This window comes from Octodon degus, unplaced genomic scaffold (assembly GCF_000260255.1).
Source record: "Octodon degus isolate 3935 unplaced genomic scaffold, OctDeg1.0 scaffold00260, whole genome shotgun sequence".
Lineage (NCBI taxonomy): Eukaryota > Metazoa > Chordata > Mammalia > Rodentia > Octodontidae > Octodon > Octodon degus.
This window is the reverse complement of record NW_004524836.1, coordinates 1,482,978-1,507,229: the sequence shown is the minus strand read 5'-3', so window position 1 is coordinate 1,507,229 and position 24,252 is coordinate 1,482,978. Positions and strand designations below refer to the sequence as shown.

Here is a 24,252-nt window from a genome sequence, read left to right as displayed (position 1 = left end):
TATTTAACTTTTGTGAATCATATCTCAATAAAGATGGGAAAAATAAAGGCAGTGAGCCAGCTGCCTAAATGCAATATGTACAAAGACCCCACAATGAATAGGTGAATGTAGTAGCTATGATACAGACAAGAGCATACGCTTGACTTATGCAGTTACATGCTAGGGTGTTTATGTAGTGGAAGTTTTTCTTTCATGTAGATGAGAACCCTATGTGATGTAATATCATAAAGTATGTTTCAATACATCTTATGTAAATGATTCCCACGTTCCTGATTTCTGAAAAACAGAATTTGAGAAAGGATGAAAGGAGAGGTGTAGGTACTTCGGCTATCTCTCCTCTGTTTGAACGACTGTGTCCTGTGTTTGGGGTTACACGGGCTTTTGTGTACCTAGAGGCCTCCTAAGGATCCAGGGCAGGGCAGGTTCTAATTCAGCACTGGAGGAAGAACCTCAGCTTCTGCGCTTGTCACACACTCCTCAGTCACACTCCTCAGTGATCCCAATGCTGTGATGCACAGACCTCACCACAGAGTAAGAAAGGAGGTACAGATAATGTGGCCTCTGCAAACCAGACCAGACCGGATGCCTAAGGGTCTGTCTGTGAGCAGCATGTGCCTGGGTAGATTCTTCCCTGCAACTTTTTTTTATTGCTGAGAAAATACCCAACACCCCAAGTGAAAGGAAGATAGGCTTATTGGGCTTATGGTTCAAAGAAGCTTCTGTTCATAATTGGCTGGCTCCAAGGCAGGGTGACACAAGGCAGAGGGGTGACAGTTCATGGAGGGCAGAAAGTAGCTAAAAGCAATGACAGAGGACACAAGCCTCTTTCTGCCCCTTATATTGTACCCAGGTTACCATGATTAGGGCAGTGCCAAACCAACCAGTGGACTGACTTAGTAATCACATACCCTTCATCCCAACATCAGACACTGGAGACCCGTACATTTCTGAAAAAGCCCCACCTATGACCACATGATGCTTTGGCGGGTGTCTAGACCCAAACCACAGCACTGCCTATGATTTTGAGGGCTTTATTTCTTTTATTTTCTTTCTTTCTTTTTTTTCTGAATCATGGATTGAGCTCAGGCCCTTGCACTTGTCAAACAAGCGCTTATTCTATTGAGTTATATCCCTGGCCCCTTTGAGGGCTTTAAATGACAAAATAACACATTGAGTGTAGGCCCATGTTTGTCTCATTGTGAGACCTAGAATCAGTCATTTAATCATAGATAGCCCAAGTTTTCTTAAGTTTAAGTGAAATCATTTGGATTCAATAAGTTGCAAGATCTTGTCCAAACTCAACCCCTCCTTGCCCATAGATAATAAGACTACTGTGATACGGACTTCTCTGCAATGACTCTGCTCATGTGTTCTGTCTTTTACTATTTTAACTCTTAAAAAATCTTCCTTACCAAATGTGTTCTTCCTCTGTTAGTGAGGTTAGCCACTCATTTCCTAAATTAATTGGGAATTATTTCTCATTTGTTTTCAAAACTGTATCTAATATTTTTCTACTCTATTGTACTCTCTATGAATATTGATGTGTCCATTAAAGCTACTAATCTAGTTATTATTTTAAAGCTTGTACTAAATGTCTACCCATAGTTGCCCTTCTTCTGTTTTACTTTAAAAAACAGAAAGGCCAAGAATAAAGATCTCATTATACTATTGCAATTTTTCTTTTTTTATAATAAAATATTTTTAGGTTACTGAACATGGTGATATAAGCTCAGACTGTCACGATTTATAGCTTCGATTGGAATAGCTATGAAATGAAATAATGTAAAATAGCTGTACCAAAAATTAGCTTTTTGAAGAAGGTGACATTCCCAGTATGGTCAATTTACTTAAGGAAAATGCTTAATTGGAGCATAGTTTTAAAATTCCATAACAAAAGACTTTCCTATAAATAAAACTAAAATTTAAAAAATTACTGCTTTGAAACTGATTTATGGAGTAGGGGACACACTGGCAGCCTCAGTTTTGTCCCAGTTTTGTGGGACATTTAGTGAGAGCTCTTCTCTAAACACAAGGCATGACATGATCTGTGGTCTGCCAAGACCACAGAGGCTCCAAAGATAGAGGAAAGTCTGAAGCATCCAGTATTAATTGCCAGGGCCCTTAGCAATGACCTTAGAGCCAAATACGGCATGAGAGCTGTTCCGGTGAGCCACATTCTTAGTGTCTGTATGCCTTTTTCCCATGAATGAAGTTTCCATTGGTTTGAAAATAATCAGCAGCTACTAGGAATGTGATTCTTTAGAAAATGCTGGACAACTCCTTGACATTTAAAATAATCTACTGAGCTTTAACCTAGTTAAAATCATTAGTTTCAGAGGCATCGTTTTACCATACTCATGTGGGACAGAAGATTTTATTTTGAAATTATTGATTAGAACATAATTGTATACGATGTTGTTTCTAGAGTAGATGCCTTGCCTAAGTGCACCCAGGCTAAAATACGGCAAGCTCTCAGCAAAGTGGGTTCCCAAATGTCTCCGCTATACTGATGTTTGTAGCAATCTTGAGTCATGGTGGAATCCTAGAACATGCTTGTGCTACTTGGAATAGCTCATCCTCCCACCCCAAGAGCCAGCTAGTAAGCATTTTCTTGTATACTAAACTCCATAAAGGCCACGTCTTACTCAGGAGGGTTATCTTAAAGGCTCTGGATTTCCTTACCTGTGGATTCACCAAATCTGTGTCAATAGGGATATTTGCGCTGAAAATATTTGCAAGTTTTTTTCCTAATAACATTAATAGATCACTTGAAGAATTTGAAAAGATTAAAGTGCCTGCTTTGTTAAAATGTGTATGTCTGTGCTCCTTGTTTCTTTTCAGAGCAGATGTGGCCCAGCGTACTTAGTTTAGTCGCCCCTAGGACAACTGAACCCATTAGCTCCAAGGTAGCCAGGTTCTAAGCACTGAGAGAGCAAGAATGCTGAAATAGAAACTCACTTTCAGCACAGCATATGTATTATAAATCACAAAGATGCTCTTATTGTTTAGGCTTTTAAATTTTATAGTTCTGGTTTCAAACATAGTCGTTTGGACTTCTGAAGTTCTTAAGCACATGTTAAGGTGTGTTTTTCTAAGTTTTTTTTTTTGAATGGTTTGAGGTAACAGGAATATTTGGGCAGTTGTTTAATAGCTTAGTAGAACTGAGTTGCTTTGTTGAATATGCTTGTGTGTATTCATGCATGTATGTGGGAGGTATACGTGTGTGTGTGTGTGTGTGTGTGTGTGTGTGTGTGTGTATCCCTGGGTCTGCCAGTTACTTTGAAAAGAAACTTTATTAGAAACTAAAAGAACCACCTTACAAGCCGCTACTGCTCCAGTGCAAGTGGAGAATGTTTATAATATTAACTTTAAAAAGTCCAGAAAACAGGCAGGAAGGAGCTCACTGGTAGAGCGCTTGCCTATCATCTTCAGGCCCTGGACTCAACCTCCAGTACCAACAAGTGTGGAAACAAGTGCACAAAAATCTAGAGATGGGTCATGAAGGCATATTTGAATCAAGGCTTAATTATATACAAAATTGAGTATACAGAGAATATGTGCACAGAATTCCCACTTTTATAGTCTACTGATGCTAGCAAATAAAGGTTGGGCTAAAAAAAAAAGTGAAAGAATCTGCTCTTCCTTCTTGTATCTTCCAGTTGCACATTATTATTTGGCAATTACAGGTCCTTGAATGCTCCTGTGGTCCCAATGTAGAAAAGTGACAGGAGACTGTTGTGGACTGTTCCTATGGTGCAGGCCAGAAAAGTCACCCTTGTTCCCAGACAGTCTCGTTCATGGGTTTCCACTAGTAACTGTGCTTCCATCACTCAGTTATGCAGTTTTCTAGGCAGCTGAGTTCTCTTGTGCTCTAAGGTAGCTTGCCTCCTCCGAATCTCTATTTTATTAGCTGAGCTATTTTTTCATGTCTGCGATGTGAATGGAGTATAAAGAATGCAACATTTATTAGCCCTACATTTACTGAGGTAATTATTAATACATGAATACCTTTGTGACGAGTTAAGCATTATTACTTTACAGATTAACGTAATTACACCTATAGGAAATTTAAATATTCAGTTTATTTTCCTGTCAGTATCAAAGTGTTTTCTATAAATATTTGGAAAAAATGATTCAAATAGACCTAAATATTATTCCACTAAAGCTCACATGCCTTGCTTTATTCTGACTGCAGCAAAAGTGATGATAATAAAACACTAACTTGTAAATGGCTCCTATTCCTTCTCATTTCACTCCCGACCCCTTGTTGTCCGCTTTTATCTTATAGGATGCTATGTTTATTTTTTATTTATTTATTTTTTTTGTGGCCAGCTCAGCCCACTCTGAGGGTGGGGCTGGCGTGGCATGTGGTGCCACGGATAGAACCGTGGTCCCTATGCGCTTGCCTAAGCAGGTGCTTTAGACTGCTGAGCTATCTCTCCTGCCCTAGGATGCTATTTTTAAGCCATGACAAAGATCTCCTCTTGGCTCAAAACCTTGCCAGAATTTCCTGGTGCAGCTTTACTACAAACCCTGTGCCTCTGGAGCCCTGCCTTGCTGTGACCCTCACTCCTGCATTTTGGCTTTCGTTCTCAGAATTTTCAGTCCCTTGGCCCCAGGGCCTTTGTACTTGGTTACCTTGCCTTAGGTGCTTAGTGTCCTGTCTTCAACAACTGAGGCTTCATTGAAGGCACCTGCTCAGCAAAGCCCACCCTCACTACTGTAGCTCCGTACTCCAAGGAGTTACCTTTTATACCATTACTGTCTTGTACTGTTTTTCTTACATTACCCACTCCCACTCTTTTCCACCTCTTCTTGATGCTAGCATATGGTTTATGAAGTGATCATCCATTGTTCATGACTAGGTCCCTTGCACTGATAAGGAGGGCCAGCAGAGAAGGCATGCTCAGGGAAGTGTGTGCTATTGGGTGTCCAAAATTGCAAAGTGAAAGCCTTCTTAAAAGGACTAAGATTGACTGGATTGAGCCCTATTCCTAGCAATGTTTCTCAAACCTGTGGTCTTGGGTGTCTTTAACATTCTTAAAACTTCAGAATCCTGAAGGGCCTTTTGTTTACTGAGTTCTGTTGAGTATGGGTATTTTCCACAATTAAAATTAAAACTCAGAAAATTAAAAAGATTAATTTATATAAAATGGAAAATAAACATATATTAAATAATACATTTTTTAAAAATTGTGCTTTGGGAAACTGAAAACATACTGAAGCTGGCATTGTGTGCTTGCGCATCTCTTTGATATCTTAGCAACAGGGGAGACTTGCATTGTTGTATCACTTCCTGTATATTCAGGCTTCTGTGATATCAGGTGACTGGTAGCTTTCGGAACACTCTACTATATTCTGGTGAAAGGATGAGGGTCAGAAAAGGAAAATAGTATCTGAGTCTTATAAGAATAGTTTTAACTTTGCAGGTCCTCTTATTGGATCACACTTGAGAATTACAAACTTATGGTTTGAATAAGCTCTTCACTCTAGATGGCTGTTTACCAGCTGCTGTCCACATGGCCTGCTAGTGTGCAGTACGCACCTGGCTTATTCTGGAAAAAGCATGGTGAAATTGTGCTCTCAACTTTGTAAATCATAATACTTGTGATACTTCATGTACGTTTGTCTAATGGAAACATTGTTGTACCTTTATTCCCTTCTAAAGGAGAGCTCACAGCACTGAATTTAACCCCTTTGGTATTTAAGATGACAATGAGTTAGTCATGCAACAGACCATGGGCACTTTGTGTTTCTTTGAGAAGAGACATGGTCCTGCTTCCTGTTTGGGATGCTACAGTTATAATTCTGACTGTTGGAGGGGAACTGAGAACTCTTTTCTAATTTTTCTTCACTGTTTTTATTTGGTAGATTTGTAGCAGTATGGCAGTGGGGCTATGGCACACTCACATTGAAATATTAGTTCCTGTACTTCCTGGCCACTTACTCTTGGGAGAGAATTACTTGTTTTCCAGTTTTGTCTAGTTTGAGCCTCAATATTTTTTTTTGGAAGATGATGTTGAAAGATAAGAAAGGAAAGATCATTCTAAATGCTAGGAATGAATCAAGGAAAGATCCTGGTATCCTCCTAGTTCAAAGCTTTTCCAGGTTGTACTAATGTATTGACAACACCCAGAACTTTTGTTGGAGCTCTTAGGTGCTTTGGCAGAATTCCATGAAAAGATAATGTGATGTTAGCACTGAGCCCCTGGAATAGACAACCTACTTTTACTTGGAGGTTCATATATTTCTTTGAGTAGCAACATTGATAGCCCCTCCCTTCCATGTCCATGTATACCCTTTTTGGTTTGTTTCAATTTATGAAAAGAATATGATTTATATTGATAATTTAAATCAATTCATTTTTATGCAGGGCTTCTTGATTTTAGTCTTCGAGTAACAGAAGTTGAGGCTTCCAGTGTTCTCCTAAAATACTTACGTAATGTCACAGTAGTTGTGAAACTACCTAGAAAATATTTAGTCATATGTTATTGGGACTAATGAGTTCCAGAGAACAACAGAGTAATAGACATGCATTTGTGGTGATATTACTGTTCTGTCTAATGGCTTCTTTATTAAGTCTTGACTGTGATCTTAATTGGAGACTGTTAATACCTAACGATGCTAGTTTTGAGATTAGCCATGTGATGAATTGTATCTGTTTCTATTCCCTGAGGTTAATAGATTTTGAGTTTTAAAAACTCTCATTAAGCAATCCTAGGGAAACAATGAGAGTCACCATCAGGCTGGGCTGAGGAGGTTCACTGTTATGGATGGATGGGCCACAGATTTTGAATGACAACTACTAAGTAGATCTGCAACTCTCTAATGAAATGATCTTGGAGAAGTCATTCTAATTGTCTGAAACACAGTTTTCACATCCACTGAATGGGCAAAGCAGTTACAATACAAGACAGAACTATGACACATAAGTGACATAATACAAGTAGAAAAATACTATGTGCCTCTGAAATAATTAAACTGAAGCTTAAATATAGTTGTTATTTCTTTTACATTTGTTAAGCCCATTTACTACGTCTGATTACAATTATTATACAGAACAGTTGACCTTATATAGAACAGTTGTTTAGTACATTCTCATCTACTATCTTCAGTGCACATAAAGCACATTTTTTGGATCGTATTCTTGCAGTGCAAAGCATGCCATTATGCCTGATTTCCACTTTTAAAATATCCAAACATGTCTTAACACTTAAAGAAATCTGTTGTCTTAAATTCTGCAGCTCCTCAGAGATTTGTGCTTCTTTGCTTGAGGCAAATGCATGGGAGGGGACTTGGCTTGCCACAGAAATGGTGACAGGTTCTGGACAGCACTCACTTTCCCAGCCTGAAGCACACAGAATAGAAGTGGAGAGCAGAAAGGGCCACTCTCAGCACCTCTGACCCTGAAAAGGAAGCTTCGGCCCTGGCATCTCTTATTTTTAGCAGAACCGAGATCTTTTAGAAACTCTCTAAATAAGGAAAGGAATCTATGCAGATACTTGTAATGTTCAGTAGTCTTCACCTGCGCGCAAAGGATCCTGTAGTTTCTGGAAAGGGAGCTGGAATAAAATATAGAGCCACAGTTGAAGTCACCATTAGCCTAAAGAACCACATGACTCCTGTATGACTAGAAAACTTAATGCACAGGCGTGTTCATAGAAAGAAATTAGAAGTCTTAAAGAGCCAACAATGAAACTTAAAGGAACCCATGTGACTAGAGAGCCGTGGTGTGAAAACCACTACCCCAGATCATTGGGAAAGATCAGGGTTAGATACATCCAGACTAAAACTGTACTTACACTTATCCTAAATATTATTTACATTTTTCTTAGAAGTCTACAGAATGTCCTTCTGTACATAATTTGGCATGCTGTGCACCGACTTTAAAAGATGATCACATTTACCTAGTAGAGACCCAAGAGAGTGTATCACTTGCAATAATTACTGCATTGTTTTTGAATAATATTTAGACCTTGGGGTAAAGGATATGTACAGAGGAGCCATGTGTGGACATGCCTTGAAGCTGGATCACCAAAGGCTTAACCAAATGGACCTGCACGTAATGGCACTTTCTGCCTTCCAGTCACATTCAACTGTGCTCTCTTGAGTAGCACTTCTCATTCCTTAGCCAGTCTCATTCTTCCTGTGGAAGACATACTAGCTTTCCAATGACATTTGGATATTAAAAATTTCCAGTTTGCAAGTGCAGATCAGGGCCACTAGGCATGTTCATTTCCCAGCATCAAAAATATGAAATAAAAGTACGGCTCAGTTTGGGTATGATGTGTTATGGCAAATCGAGTGAGCATTGTTTTGATAACACTTACAACAAAAGCACAGTTACAAAATCAACACATTTGAATGTATCATCAAACAGAAACAGAGATAAATAGTTTTTATCTGGGGCATTTCCTCACTTAGAGGGAAGGCTGAGGAATAGGCCTTGTCTGGGACAGAGCTGGAAACTTTTGAGAAGTAGCACTGGGCGAGGTGAGAAGTGGCAACTCTGGGTGCCCCAGAAAGCCTTACAAAAACAGAGTAAAACCTGCTACCCTTTCACTAGGCCTAGAAAACCAAAATGGGCCAAGAAATGGGCAAGAGAGGAAGCCCTTCAGCAAGTGTGGCGTTGACATGGAAAGGCTGAGAGCCTGTTTCCCACCTGAGGCATGCCAGGCTCCCACAGCTCCAGGGCTGGGTAACAGTGGATTTCTGAACAGAAACCAGCAGCCGATGGGCAGAGGACACCTCGGCAAGCCTGCATGTGCAGCCAGTGATGAATCTGGAGAGCAAAGGGAGCTCGAGTTCTTGGCTCAGCTCCCTTCTGAGCTGCTTGCCAGATGTTAGGATGAACGAGGCCACACTCCATGCGCTTAGCTCAAAGTCTGGCAGCCCCACTCCACACAAGACTAAATATATTTCCTAGGGCTACTCAGGACAAATACTACAGACTAAGTGTTTTAACAGCAGACATTAATTTCTTTACAGTTCTGGAGTTGGAAGTTCAGAAACAAGGTGCTGGCAGGCTTTGCTTCCTCTAAAGCCTCTGCAGATGGAAGTCTTCCTACTACCTTGTCGCAGGGTCTTTCCTCTCTACAGGAACTTTCCTGGCATTCCTCTGTTGGATTAGGGCTCTACTCCAAGGGCTTCATTTAACTCTCTCACCTCACAAGAGGTCCATCTCCCAGGATAGCCATATTTTGAGATGCCAAGAGTGGAAGATTCAACATAATATTTTGGAGAAACACAATCTACCCCGCAGCACCGAGTCTTGGCAAAATTCAAGCTCATCTCTGTCCCAGATGAGTCGCTGATTTATCCAACAGCACAACTCTCCCTGCCATATTTTCTTGGCAAAAGAAAGGGTCATCTCTCTGCCAAAAATCATCAATGGGAGATTTTACAGTTCCTTACTATCATTTTTAAGTAGCAAAAGAACTCCATCTTAATTAAACAAAATGATAAACCCCATTCTTTGTTTCTGTACAAATGAATATCTTTCCTTCTCCTATGTGATCTATTTCATTCAGAAGGATTCTTCTCAAGCAGGAGCGCTTAAATGTTTATGTTAGAATGACTTGGGAACCTGATTACAATAAAGACCAGTTTGGTACGTGTGGAGTAAACTTGAGATTCTGGCACTTCTTTTCTCTCTTTCTTTCTATGCAGGGTGTGTGTGTGTGTGTGTGTGTGTGTGTGTGTGTGTGTGTGTGTGGTTTAAGACAAGGTATCAGTATTTTAGAATGTTCTTGAATTCACCTGGTAGTCCAGGCTGGCCTGCGACTCATGGTGACTCTCCTCCATCCCCCGCCCCTAAGTGCTGGGGTGATGCGTGCGCACCACTCCTTACGGCTGAGATCCTGTTTCCTGACTCTCACCGTAGAGTACTGTGCCACTGTAGGCCCAAAGCCACAGGGCAAAGCAGCCACAGACTGCAATCTGCAAAGCTGTAAACCAAAGCAACTTGCTCTCTTTACTTACTTTTCTCATAGTGAGAAAAAACTGGCTAACCTGGTCAGTAACAACTATTTGCAAGGAGAAATTTTGTTGTTTTCTGCACTAAAATAGTAGGAGGCAGGCTTTACCTCACTCACCTCTTTTCCAAGCATGATTTTAGGAAAAATTACTGACTATTAACAGTAATTCAACCGAAAGAGAATTAGGATTTACCCATCATTGATATGTGAAGGAATATTCTCAGGAGTTTTCATTCATTTGGGTCTGGATATTTGCTTGCTTCTCTGTTTAGACCAGAAGCCTGATTTCAATTTTGCCAGAATTCCAGCCTTCTAGGCCCAGCACCCAGCCCATGTCGTTCATCAGTTTTACCTTTGGGCACGTGAGTTGGCAACAACACGTGTGCACAACTGATTTGTGAGATAGTAAAAAGTTAAATATGTTCAAGAATAATTGTTAGCATCCTTCCCAGAGATGCTTCATAATTTTCATATTGGATATGTGGTTTTATTTTATTTGTGCTAAGATTCCTTCCATCTCTTAAGTTCTTTGCTCTAAATTATTCAGGTTTGCATATGTATTATTTTCTGCATACTAACTAAAAATTAAACAATTGAAAAATCATTATCTAAGCTTTGCTTCTAGGTTTTTGACAACGGAAAGTTTTTTGGCAATTAGTATTACATGTTTTGATTATTACTATGTTATCATTATTGCCTTGGGGATGATTTATCTTTTTAATCTTTTAAGATGCTTTCTGAGATTGATAATGTTCATAATTATAGCACCGAATCTTGTGTTTAATATGTTTGTTGTTGAGGTGAAAGTAGTGAATAAAAATTAGTAAGAGTGTCTTGCCTTATTTCCTCATAACCATAAGCTGAATCTAAACTTGCACTTAGAGTAAATGGGAAGCATAAGTCATTCTGACTATTGAAACAAACGTAGAGACAGGGATTTCCACACCAAAGCATAGTGGAAGTTTACTTCTTGATCATTATGGAGGACAGAATCCTAAAATGTTCCCTGAGATTGCCACTCCATGGCATTCATTCCTGCGCAATTCTCAGGACAGTATGACAGCATTTACTCCTGTAACTTGGCCATGTTGCATGGCCCACTGACCTGAAGAAATGTAAGTCCACTCTTTCAGAAGTCAAGACTTAATGGTAGATACAGGAGACTGGCAAGGTTGGCTTAAGGGTAGGATGGGGAAAGGTTGATGAGTGGGCTCCAAGTCACACTTACGTAGGAGCACGAGGTGCTGGTGTGGTGCTGCAAAAACAGTGGTGGTGAGCCTGTATCTTGTATGCCACAGTGGGCATGCAGAGTCCTCGCTGCAGTGGTGTTATAAGTTGCGTGAAGAGTTTTCTAAACTAAAACATCAGTATTCTGGTTTAGTTGCAGGGTTGTCACTTGGCAAAAAAATAAGTGGATTTCAGGTTGCAGTGTACACACTCCATCTCCAAAAGGTTCGTCATCGTTGGCATACAACTAGGTTCTGTACATTTCATAAAGATAGAGGAATGTATTATGAATGATTTTGCCATAGAGAAATGATAAATGTTTAAGGAAATGTATATATTTGGACTTTTTAAATACTCTTCAGGGCTAGAATGTAGCTCAGTGTTAGAGTGCTTGTTCAGCATGTATAATAATTCAAGTTGAATCCTTAGAAAACACACACATATACAATATGCAATGTATGCAGGTGTTATAAAAAATCACATAGTACCTCATTAATAAGACATACAATGCTATGGTTTTACATATCTGTTAAAATAAATTCAATTTAAGTTAAATTGAGAAAAAGCATCAGAGATCATTGGAGGAGAGCCTAACCTACCACGGTAAACTTTTACAAGGGAGTAGATTCTTCCTGAAGACAGCTGGAGTATAAGGAAGCTCTTCTGCAAGGGGGATTCTCTACTGCTGGGTGTGGTGAGAGAGGAGCCATCCACCGAGGACTAGAGGCCTGTGGCTGCTACCAGTTTGAGGTGAGCCCACTGGCGGCCATCAAGAGAATGATGACCACTGCTATATAGTGGCAAGAAGTTTGATTCTGGTAGCATCCTAGGGGAATGTGCAAGCAGAACCTTCCCAATAGGTCTCCACGTGAAGCCACAAGCTCATGGCCCACTGATGTCAGCCTGTGAGACCTGAAGGATAATCACCTGCATCACACCTGGGACTCTCACCTAAGAAATGCAGGCTAATACTGACTTAAGCAGCCAAGGTAGTAGAAATTTATTATGCACCAGTAGAAACTGAGCATAGCCCAGAGTAGCCATTTATCAGGCTCTCTTGGGTACTTTTCTCTTGTTGCTGGGACAAAGTACCCAACACCCAAAGTTAAGGAATGAAAGGTTTATGTAGCTCATAGTTTGTAGAGATTTCAGTCCATACTCAGCTGGCTCCAAGGCAGTCTGGCACATGGCCAAGGACAGTGATTCATGGTGGGAGAAAACAGCAACACAGCAAGAGCAAAAGATAGGAGTGGTGGCAACAGAGAGCAAGTCTTATATCTTGTGCTGCATTCAGGCTATCTGCCTGAGGCTGGGTGTAGCACTCACACCCATGTAATCCTAGCACTGGATTAGGTATTACTCACAAACTCTAGAAGTTTGCCCCACAACTACATGAGGCTTTGGGACTAGACACAAACCATAACTAGATGCAAGCCATAACACAGGCTAATGTTGCTATGGTCAACAGTGGTGGTTGGCAGGTGGAGCCCTGCCATCTTCAGAAGCTTGGACCTCTGTACTCTTGGCAGTTAGAGGAACAATGACGGAGAGAAGGCATACTATGTCTTGTCTAGAAAGTCCTGTGCAGATGCTGCAAGCATCACTTGCATGTACATTTCAGGGGCAAGAGCTAGTTACAGGGGAAAGGCAGGTACAGCAGCCTTGGGGTGGATAATGCCAATTAAACAGATTCTTTCCAGAAGACTCCTGTTGTGGAAGAGTGCTAAACATTTCTGTCTCAGTTGGAACATCAAGAGAGTTTTGTGTCTCATTCCAAGTAGAACTATAGATGTGAAGAAATTTTCTAAGCTCATTTGTGATACATGGAGAGAATTACATTTATATTAGGAAAAAAGAGCTGTCTTTCAATGTCACATTCATTATTAGAGATATTAGCCAGTTGTGATGAGACTCTGTGAAACAGTTAGGCTCTCTCCCTGCCTGGAGGGGGCTCATGCAGCATGAGACACACCTTCTCCTCTGCCTTCTTCTTATGACTGTGGAGGGGTGGCTCCTTCTCTCCTCCCAGTAGGGCAAGACCTTGGGTTCTTGCAGCAACCGCCAGCTGGGGCCACTGCCAGTGGCGGCACACTTTCTCCTGCTCTGGTCTGAGTGCCTGGCAAGGCCCCAGCAGCTCAAGCAGGTCCCTTTGTCTTTTCCTCAGCTGCCCAACAGTGATTGTCCTCTCCCTCAGGACCTTAGCACCCTTGCTTTTTGAAGCAGTGCTGACTGGTTTATGGAGATTTCTCCTCTGTGAACATGAATGTAAACATGCTATGTTCTCCTACTACAGAGCTCATCCCAGTAACTACTTGCTTGGTAACAGTCAAGGTTAGTGAAACAGTCTATAGGGAATTGATGAAAAAGTGAGTGTAATTCACTATATGCTATCTGGTTTTCTTTTCAAGGTAAACTTAGGATTTTAAACTTCTGAGGGTGATGGAGGAAGTATTAATTGGCTTTATATGGAATTACAAATTCTTCAAGGAGTAGGGTCAGTCAGATAGCTCAGTGGATTAAAGTGCCTGCTTTACAGAGCGCAGTGGCTGGGGTTCGATCCCCGGGAAATACTATGCTGGTCCTGCCCCTGGGGTGCGTGAGACGGCTAATGAGACTGGGCATGGTGGCACAGACCTATAATCCCAGTGCATGGGAGGCTGGAAACAGGAGAATCATGAGTTCAATCTATGTAGTGAGAACCTGTAGACCATGTAGACCCTGTTCTAAATACATAAAGAAAAAGGAGTATAACAACTTTCTACATGGTCAATCTTGTGAAGTGCCTGCCTTATTTGATAGGCTATATGTCTCAATGGAGGGGACTTCGGTCCTGTTTTCAGCACACATTCCTGTGTTGCAGGAAATGAGAGGGAAGGCTATGGTAAAGATAAATAGGGAGAAGAACTGCGGATGAGACAAAAAAAGGAAAAAACACAAACAAACAAACAAAAAACAATGAATGCCCAAGGAAAGCCAGAAATTCCCAGGAGGCTTGACACTGTCAATGGACTGGAATGTTCCAGAAGCTGCCGTGACAGCCATTGCTTCATCCCTTCCTCATCAAGGGACCCATCTAAGCTTGTACAGAGTTTATTATGCTCCAGGAAAATTGTTTGCTCTTGTCATTGCCGCTCCATCTCTCCAGCTCGTTCTTTCTTTTGTCCTCTCTTCCCTTTTTCCTTTCCCCCTTCCTTTCTCCCATGCTTCCTTTGATTGCCTCACTTCTCTTTCCTCCTTTTTCACTTCCTTCCCCTGTCTTTGTCCAGTAGTGTCTTAAAGGAAGGAAAATATGTGATATAACAACTTTCAGGGTTTATTTTTAACCCTGAGTTAAAGAAACTCATGCAGAATGGCCACTGGCATACAGAAGTTAAATAGCTCGCACACCTTGAAAGGGGGTGATTCAAAGTCTGTGATGTCATCGCATGCCCATTCCAGTGCCCCCACCGATTAACCTGGAATGAACTGAATGTAGCAAAGTCTCCATTATATACCTACTATGTCCCCAGCCCCTATCCTCAAACATTTAACTCCAGTGAAGCCCACTCTAAGATTTTCAGAATATGCACTCTTTCCTGAACATAATTGAATGTTTACAGGTTTACCACACACTCTTGCTGCAGAGCACCCTTCTTGTTTTATCATGCCTTTCTTTGCCCCTAACTCTTGCACATCTTTCAAAACTCAGACTATCACCTCTCCTGTGAAGTCTTCACTGAAACTCACAGATTGAATTGTTCTTTACTCTAAATGCTTGGAGCCATTGCCCATATTTCTAGCCAGCACTTTGATGGATTGTTTTGCATGCATCCCATCCACTAGACTCTAAAGTCCTAAAGAGAAAGAAAGGGGGCCTTATCCACTGGCAAAGAGCCTGTCACCTGGTTTTTGTTCACTGCTATGAGGCTGTTATGACTTGTTTCTAGATCCCCTCATCAAAGCCTCGTGTAGTCGTAAGTGGGGCTTTTTCAGAGGTGATTGGATCCAGAGTGTGTGACTCTGGAATTGATTCACAGTACAGTGCTAGACTCAAGGGTAGTAGGATTAAGGGTGGGAGTGCTACCTCCCCTGAGTAGCCTGAATAGAATATGGAAGAGAGAAAGAGCTGAAATCTTTCCTTGTTGCTTTGTTGCTCTCTGCCCACAATGAACTGTTTTTCCTCTGCTGTGCCACTCTCCCTGGAGCCAGACAATTATGGAGTAAAACTTCTACAAACTGGGAGCTAAATAAATAAACCTGCTCTGCTTTAACTTTGGGAGTCAAGTATTTTATCTAGCAAGGAGAAACATAACTAAGACAAAGGTATACATATGATGTAAGGAAAAATCATTGATATGTAATCTATGCATCATAATGTCCATGGCATTAGCTTTAACTTAAAGATTTCAGTACTTTGTTAAATGAATATTCCATATGAAAATCTGACTTTATAAAACTTAGAATAAGCTTACAAAAGTTTTATTCTAAGTTTCTCTAAATTGGGAGCTCTGCTAATGATTCAAACATGTCTCAAGATAAGAATATATGACTACATATATTTATAAAATTCTATAAAGTGGACTTAAGGGATTTGAAGAGGAAGTTCTTTTTATTTCTATGTCTTTTTCACTCTTTTTTCTCTTCCTTTTAAACACACAACACACATACAGAGAATATGAAAACTTAGTCCATGAATATTTTTAGTTTTTTAAAATATATTACATATTTTTAATATGTAACATATATTTTTTCATGTATAAAACATTGAGATAGTCTTTTTGTTCTATGGATTATTCACATAAGGAATGATGAAAATAAACTAGACACTTAATGGACCACGTTGGAAATGTCAGTATATTATTCCAACTTTGTTCAGCATCAATCAAGTAGTTATGTAATCTCAAATGTATTACATAGTTCAGTCTATATTGAGCTTCACAAATTTATAAACTTTTTGACTTTATTTATAAACTTAAGCATTTCCTTTTGGAAAATATTATTTGAATTTCAGTTCTTTTACAAAAAATAATGTTCTCAGGCACATGCGTGTGTTTGCATAAATATGGATGTTTTGTATATAGTCATTATATATACAAATAGAATTGAAGAGTTCATATTTATGTGTACTAGATGTATAGCAACTATATGCACACTGTGGTCTGTGATGGCCCGCCAGCCCATAGCTTCTTTGTCCTTGGAGGGCAGCCAATGGCTCTCAAATGATGGAGACTGGACAGTATGACTCAGCTGAAGAGCGTTAAGGTGGTTCCTACTGAACATGCTCTTGGCCAGCAACCTCCCCCCTACAGTTCCAAGTTGAGTGTGTCTTATACATTGTGTTGCTCACTCTGCTGGGATCTCTCCTGGCAATTATTTTGCACTCTGGTAAATGATTTGGAGCCATAATGACTGACAAATCCTGCAGAAGCTCAAGCTGGATCTGTCATAAGGAAGAAAGGAAAGTAGCTGTAAGTTGAAAGGTGTTTGCCATGGCTCGTGGCTTTTCTAAAGGATACAAAAACTGTGTTAAAAGTCAGCAGAACATTGGGAGCCGGTTCGAATCTTTTGACATTGTTAGAAGTATTATATGCATTCCTTCATCTGGGGATAATTGACCTGCTATGCTTGTGTGATTCGGGGATTTAAAGGATTTGAAGAAAAACATGATTTGCAGTGCTGTGCTTCCAAAGAGGTTTTGTTCAAATTACCCACTGAAATGTGGACCCATGAGGTGTTCTTGGGCTGTTGCTTTCCATTCCTACCTGCAGCGCCATGCTCTCCAAGTAAACAGGGTGTGCTTGCAGCCTGTTCTGTATTTATCTGGTTCACCCCACCTTTACGTTCTCTGAAGTCATACTAAATGTAAACCTTATGCTTTTCTTTGTACTGTATTTTGAAGTGAAAAAGATAGTCATGATTTTTTCATTTGAAAGATTTTTTTCTTAAGAGAAGTGTAGGTTTAGTAGACATATGCTAGATTCAGAAAACCTGAGGGCAAGGAGGCACACTGATAGTTTGAAAGGTTCCTTGGTAATTCTCAGGTACATCCAGGATTGAGAGTCACTACTGGGTAGAAGGTATGCAGATTCATTTTCTGGGAAGTTGATATTTACTTAACTTGGAATCCTTATTTGAAAGGTTGCTAAGGGGAATGGTTCTTTGACACTGTGCATCTCCCTGTAAGAACTACATTTCAAATGAATTCAAATGATAGTGTCTAATAATTTGGCTCAGATTTCTCACATGGGAGGGACATCCTATAAGGTATAGAGATTTGGTATTAACTAAGAGAATATTTATTTAGCACAATGCGTAGAATTACTTTTTCTACAATATCTCTAAGCATTTCCTTGAATACTAAATGAAGCCTACTCTCTGAAGAAATTGAAGGTGTCCCACCTAGTTATCTAGGTATTTGACAAGAAAATGATGGCAGGAAACCTGCTTGGGAAAATTAGGAAGGTGGAATGTATAAAAGGAGGGCCAGGCTGTAACTCAGTGGTGAAGTGTTTGCCAGTGACATAAAAGACTGGTTCAGTCCCCAGCACCTGAGCAGGATGGGAGGGTACTATGAAAGGACAGTTTTATTGTACCACAGTGGTATTGAGCACAGATACTTTCATTAATGATTAACCAACAGAGTCTGAATTAATGTCACATAAAGGAAATTGAAACCTAGCCCATCTATGAAACTCCTGCACTCGTTTCTGCTCTGAAATCACAAAGAAAATGTTTGTTTTTCTCCTTAGGTTCGAACGAGTGTCCTATCTGAACATAATAAGGACTCCCCATCAGAAGTTGGGGTAAGTATTTCTTCTATTTCCGAGGGCACACACATTTTTTTCTAAGTGAATTATTTACATTTTTCTGGCCTCCTGTCTGGTAGCTGCCAGATGAAATTCAGTTAAATGAGCAGGGTGTGACCAAGCAAGGAGGCATTGCCACATATTTGCTCAGTTGCATGGAATTAATTCCTTGTCTCCTGAAAATCATCCTCAAAAGAATTTATATTTAGTTCTTCAGGCTAGAAATGAACCTAGACATTGCCCTGCAGGTAGCTGAAGTGCAATTTGTAGCCACATTACTGGACCAAGAGCAAGCTAGGGAAATTACAGATGTGGACGGTGTGACTGCAGGCAGAGGGCCGAGAACCAGCTGAGGGACTATGAGGTTTCGTTTGCTGCCATTAAAATACTAAACTGCAGGTCAGATAGACCACTACCCATTTTGAGTTCAGGGCTGGCAAAACCCTCTGAGGCTTTCCCACTGCATGCGAACCTTTGCATTGCCAGCCTTCAGAAGTTGGCCATGAACCTAAAGAAGTTAGAAAAAGTGACCCAACCCATACTAGGTGCTTTCTGCTTACAAAGCCTAGAGGTAGAGGTGGTGGCTGGGGAAAGGAATCAAGCCCAGCAGGTTTAGGCTCTGTAGATTTTGCATTCTGAGAGGAAAGAAACAACCCAGGGCTGGGCCAGCTGAAAGCCTGTTTGAAACCCTGCAGGCTCCTAACAACCTTCCTCCACTGAATGTGTGCAGCCCAGTACGAGGTTCCACTGATGTTTTTCATCAATAGCAGTATCTTCCAAACCTACTAAAGAAGCGCTCCTAAAGCATGCCCAAGTGCAATTTCCATTGAACAAGTCCAGTGTCAATTATCTGAGCATCTGGTAGTGAAAAAGGAGGAGAAGAGGGCTAGGCTGTTGTCCCAGTCACAGCTTCTGGTTTTGCTGGGACCAGAACTAGCTTCTCCTTGTACTCAAGTGAGGCTGTGTGCTCCTTCTTCCGCCAGCTTCCTCAGCCTGGAGTGTTCGCTCCTTCCCACCACCCCTCTCTGTGCTCACCTGTCCTGAGCCCTCCAGTGGCTGCTCCACGGTCTCCATCAAGTCTTGCCAGCCTCAGGTGCACCCAGCTCCAGGCACGCGTGCAGCCCTGGCAGCCTGGGCTGCTGCTCCCCACCAGCCCCCTCTGGCTGCCCCCACCTTGCTTCCATGACCTCCGCCCTCCCTCCACCTGATCTCCTCACACCCTGTGCAGTGCTGCCATGAACCTAAAACCCCATGGAATGTGTTACTGCCAATAAGGCCAGCGGTGATTTTGTCAAGACGTATCATTTACTTATTAAAGTTGAAGGAGAATGAGTATCTTCCATTTTTCTTCTTTAACTTCTCACCCCCTGCTGTTCTTCAGTCTCCCTGCTTGAAGATAATTATATGCTAATCTAATTGGATACATTTCTCGCTGTTGTTTTGCTCTCACTCAAGCTCTTGGGAATCCACCTCATCTGTGTTAAACCTTGAGTCTCTTCTTTGATTTTATTTTCAAGCCCTCTCTGTGACTCTAGCAATCTGCCGTGAAGGGAGGAAAGTCCTCTGAGTGTGCCACGTGTCCTAGTCCTTCCCCTTTCTGCTCAGCTACTGTGGCAAGGACAGGAGGGGGAGCACAAGCTCCTCTGTGTCTGCTCGTGGGAAGGACATAGCTTCCTTCTGCTGGTGTGGTGCTTCTTAGTCTAACCCGGCCCCTCAGAGACCCTGTCTGGGGGAGACTGAGTTCCGGCTGTCCTGTGGACTATAAGTCTAGATATTTCTGGGGGCCTTGTCTGGTTTTCCCCACTGCCTATTTCTTACAAAGGAGAGCAGCTCTGGACCAGCTTCTTCCATTGCCCACCGTGCTCAGTACTCTCTCGCTGCTGAAGTCCTCTGGTTAACATAGGGCTCCGCGCCAGGCCCTGTCTGTGCTGTCCATGAGGCCAACAGGAAGGTCACATGGAAAAGATGCAGATGGCCTCACTGGTGTTTCCCTCTGCTCAGCCCCCTCTAAGCTCAACAGGCATCCGGGACTAGAGTCCACGATGCTCAGGGAGAGACGCTTGCTGCTCCTTGGAGTGAGTAAAAATGATTTTGTCAACTTCAACCTTTACAAGTGATTTAAAATAAAAAAAAAATCAGATTCTTTTATCTTTGGGGACAGAAGTGTCTCCTGGGAAGATCAATGATAGATTAGCCTCATCTCTTATACATTATATTTCCTAAAATCCTGATGATTGCCTCTCTTCTCTCCTTAGGTTTATATTAACTAGATGTTTTGTAGTTAGCACTTGGCCAGTTTCTTTAAACTGCCCTATCACTAAGCATTGTAAAAAAAAAAAATTACTGGCTCCAAAACAAAGTTTTTTTTTTTAAATGTACATTGGGATATATTTAGTATATTCTAACCTCATCTTTGACAGAGATTCAACCATAATTCCTCAGCCGGGAATGTGTTCAGAGTCCAGTAAGCTGACGAACTGGGGCTTAGAAGTATTGAGTTAGGCTTTCTCAGCCCGAGTAAATTTTGCAGAGCTGTAGCTGCTCAGAAACGACTTCAAGAATGAGATGCTGTCCGTTTTCCTCCTCCTCCTCTCTTAGTGCATTTTCCAGTCTGGTCATTGCAGAAGCATGAACATGGCTAGTCGTAGGAATGATAAAGAACAGACAGTTCAAGTGAGGTCACTCTGCTCCTCCAGTTATGAAAAACAATAACATTTGGGAAAACCTCACTCAATATACTGCCCCTGCGGTCACTGGGAAGAGTCAAGGATTTTCAAGTGCAAAGAAAGAGGTTAAATTCTTTTTAATATATTTTATTTAGCCCAATACATGCAAAACATTATGTTCTAAAATGCAGTCACTATAAAACTAAGATCACAATTTCACATTTGTTGTTTTTCACTGTCATCTAAATCCAGTGTGGGTTTTATACTTTGTAATATTTCAATTGGGAGTAGACCCATGTTCATCTTTTGGCTAATGCTATTCATTGAGGAGCTTCCAACTGTAGTTGAAAGTTTCAGGGGCATCATACATATAATATAAAGTAAAGTTATCTTGTGACTAAAGACTTTGTGGGATGAACATAGGTGACAGAGCTCTTACCCGGTTGTGGCAGCCCTACAGGACTTTGCGTCTTTAGATTTCCTTTTTGGTGTCCAGAGAGCCATTGTGGACCTGTGACATGAAGCTGACAAGCCCTAGAGAGCAGCCTGGATGTCTATGATTTGCTCTGAGTCCCTGCAGAGGCTAGCAGGATGTGTACTTCCCATAGAGCAGGCAGAGAAAGCAACAGACACCCTCTCCTCGCCCTCTTTGACACTACTCTCCAGGTAGGGGAGTGGTGGAAAGCGAGTATCGAGCCATTCAGTGATCACAGGCCTTGGAGCTTGTGCTCCTGAGTGGTAATTGTGAGGGGTGCGATGCTGTGAGCAAGTGAGGGAATCAGAGCCACGCACTGGGCAGGCAGAGAGCCTGTCAGAGGGAAAGGGAATGGCCACCTGCTCTGGAAACGAGGCACGCATGATGCAGGTGAATGAATGCTGGGCATGGAGGCAGGAGAGCCCAATTTTAACTCGCCTCCCTGCATTTTCCTGAGCTCTGTGAGTGTGCATAAGGCAGGTTCCTCTCACGGACCTGAATCCTTCTGCTGACAACCCATAATGCCCCGACAAGCTCTCACATCCTGCAAACATTCCAGGTGATGTAGTACAACTTTGAGCCACGTAGAATATTAGTATATATTAGAATTTGCTCATCAATATTAACTGTATGCATCCTTGCCAACTTGGTAGTTTTTCTCATCCTCTATTCAGAATGTCTAAATAATGTCTAGTTTTCCTGAATCTAATTTTCATTTTTACAAATATATTTTGCCTGTACTGGAGCCATTTCCTCACAGCTCCTCCTTTTCTCATTCTCCTTCTCCTTTTCCTCTTCCTCGTCATTCTCCTCCTCCTTTTTGTCCTTCTCCTCCTCATCTTCATCCTGCTCCTCCTCCTCCTTATCCTTCTCTTCCTCTTCCTCCTCCTCCTCCTCATCCTTCTCCTCCTCTTCCTCTTCCTCTGCCTCTTCATCCTTATCCTCGTCCTCTTCCTCCTCCTCCTTCTCTTCCTCCTCCTTTTTCGTTGTCCTCCTCTTTTCTCCTCCTCCTCCTCCTCCTCCTCCTTCTCTTCCTCATTCTTTCTTCATGTTCTGCTTTTCTGAAACATTTAAGGGGAGTGAAGATACTTCTATGACATTTGACCTCTCAGTCTGTTATCTTAATCACTATGCCAACTAATATTTATGGTGTGATTCCTGTTTTCCTGTGACAGAGCTAAGTGTTTTGCCTGGATAACTTTAATTCTGAAAACAACATCTATGAGAATGGTCCAGTTGTTATGTAATTTTTAAGGGCCAAAACTAAGGTGGAGAATAGTGGAATAATTAGTCCAAAAGTGGACTGAGGCAATAGCTCAGCAGCATAAGTGTTTTCCTGGAAAGTGCAAGGTCCTGAGTTCAATCCCCATACTGGGGGTGGGGGGGGGGCGTGGGAAGGAAGAAGGAAAATGGAATTAGTCCAAAAGTATTTACATCATAAGAGAATGACAAGACCCAGTGATTGCTATGGTGGGTAATAAGCCCTGGGCTGAGGGAAGTTGCTTAATTTTCTATATTTCCACTTTGGGACAGAATAACTAAGTTAGAACCACATTTCAAACTTTCCTTACTCTTTTTTCTTGTCTTATCCCCTGACAGTAACATCACAAATCAAGATATGGAAAATATCATCTCTTGAATTTGAGATAGTAATAAACTTAAGTGCTCTTAAATTCTATGCTTACGATCACTGTGAAGCAAACACAACATAGCTTTCTATTACTCTTTTACATCTGTGTTGTGTGCTGTTTCCCCCTGTATTTGGATCTCAGGAGGAAGACTGATTCTAATTTACCCTCTTGTAAGTGTCCAGGGAGTTTTCACCTACATGGTCGATTTATTTTCTAGTGTTGGAGGTGGGAAGGATCCTAGTTTTATATTTAGGTTGGGATAAAGCAAGCAAATAACAACCTGCTGAAAAGTAAACATGTAGGAAATTCCATTTTGGGGTGTTGCATTGTAAACACTTCCATATTGTCTTTAAACTTGGGGATCTTATTATGTGTGCTACCCCACATGGGATCCCAAGTTCTGATTACTTTTATAATGACTGCTATAACATTTATCCATACATAGCTCTTCCCTGGTGTGAAAAGTTTGAATAATGTAATTCTTTGATGGCATTGCCAAAGGTGAAGTTTTTAAAAAGCAGACTGTATTGTCTTTGAGGGTGCTGAGACTGTCCTCTGAGACTAAGCGCTTGGCTGACAGTTGTGGTAGAGAAAAGCTTGACGTGTGCTCATCATTGCTGGCGCACTGCAGGCCTCCTCGTGTGGCCACAGAATTAGTGTTCAGCCCAGACGCTGGCGTGGCTAGGACACCGGGAGGCCATGGCCCCGCTGCCAGGGGCGCTCCTGGTCTGGTGCGCAGGCGAAGCGTTCGGTGCCTGTGGCCGTCAGTTTTCCTTGCAGCTGTGCCTTATGGTGCGTCTGTAGCTATGTCTAAAAATAGCCGCTCCACCTGTCTCCAGTTGTCGCATTCCGCTTTAGGCTGTTCACTGTTTTTCTTGCTGAAAGACCACAATAATGCCATGACTGGTGCAGTTTCTTTGTTAACTCTAAAGTCAGCCATTCCTACAAAATCTCAAAAGGCAAACAGGAAGTCATTTAAAACTTAGGGGGATGTTGTGAAACTTGCTATCTATTGAGTGTTAGTATGAACAATAAGTGAAATGCAAAAATTTCAACTAGAAACACTGATATCAGTGAAAGAGAAAGTGAGTCAGGCAACTCTTTACAAATGCTGAAATGAAAATTACTACAATATTAGATAATCTGCATGCCATAAAATTGTGTTGCTGCCTCCTGTTTGAGGGAATTACACTAGTTTCTAGGTAACCGTGAAAGGAGTATTGCTCTTATGTGTAATCAAATAACTTGCCTAAAGCTGTGTCAAGGCCACTCGTCCATTGCCAGTAATTCCTGGGATTATTTTTCACATGTCTACTGTGTAGCCCACATAGAGTTTGTCAAAACAAGACGAAGCTCCTGCTGGAGCTTTTTAGCTCCGTAATTTGTAGGGGCTCAAGTAATTGTTAAATTCACAGCGCTGCCAATGGAGGAGACTGAAACACGGGAGGAAGCAGAGAGGAGCAGAGTGGGATGAGCGCGGTGCCCCCACGG

The 24,252-nt window shown here is 41.5% G+C and overlaps 1 protein-coding gene across 4 annotated transcripts in view; it reads left to right on the top strand.

Moving 5' to 3' along the window:
* Nucleotides 1–24,252, top strand: part of Inpp4b (inositol polyphosphate-4-phosphatase type II B) — an 872,970-nt gene that overhangs the window by 585,232 nt on the left and 263,486 nt on the right. For all 4 annotated transcript variants that reach the window (XM_023706482.1, XM_004646208.2, XM_012512698.2 and 1 more), the window contains one exon: nt 17,933–17,986. In XM_023706482.1, the coding sequence (XP_023562250.1) occupies nt 17,933–17,986 (54 nt within the window). The remainder of the gene's footprint in view (nt 1–17,932; nt 17,987–24,252) is intronic.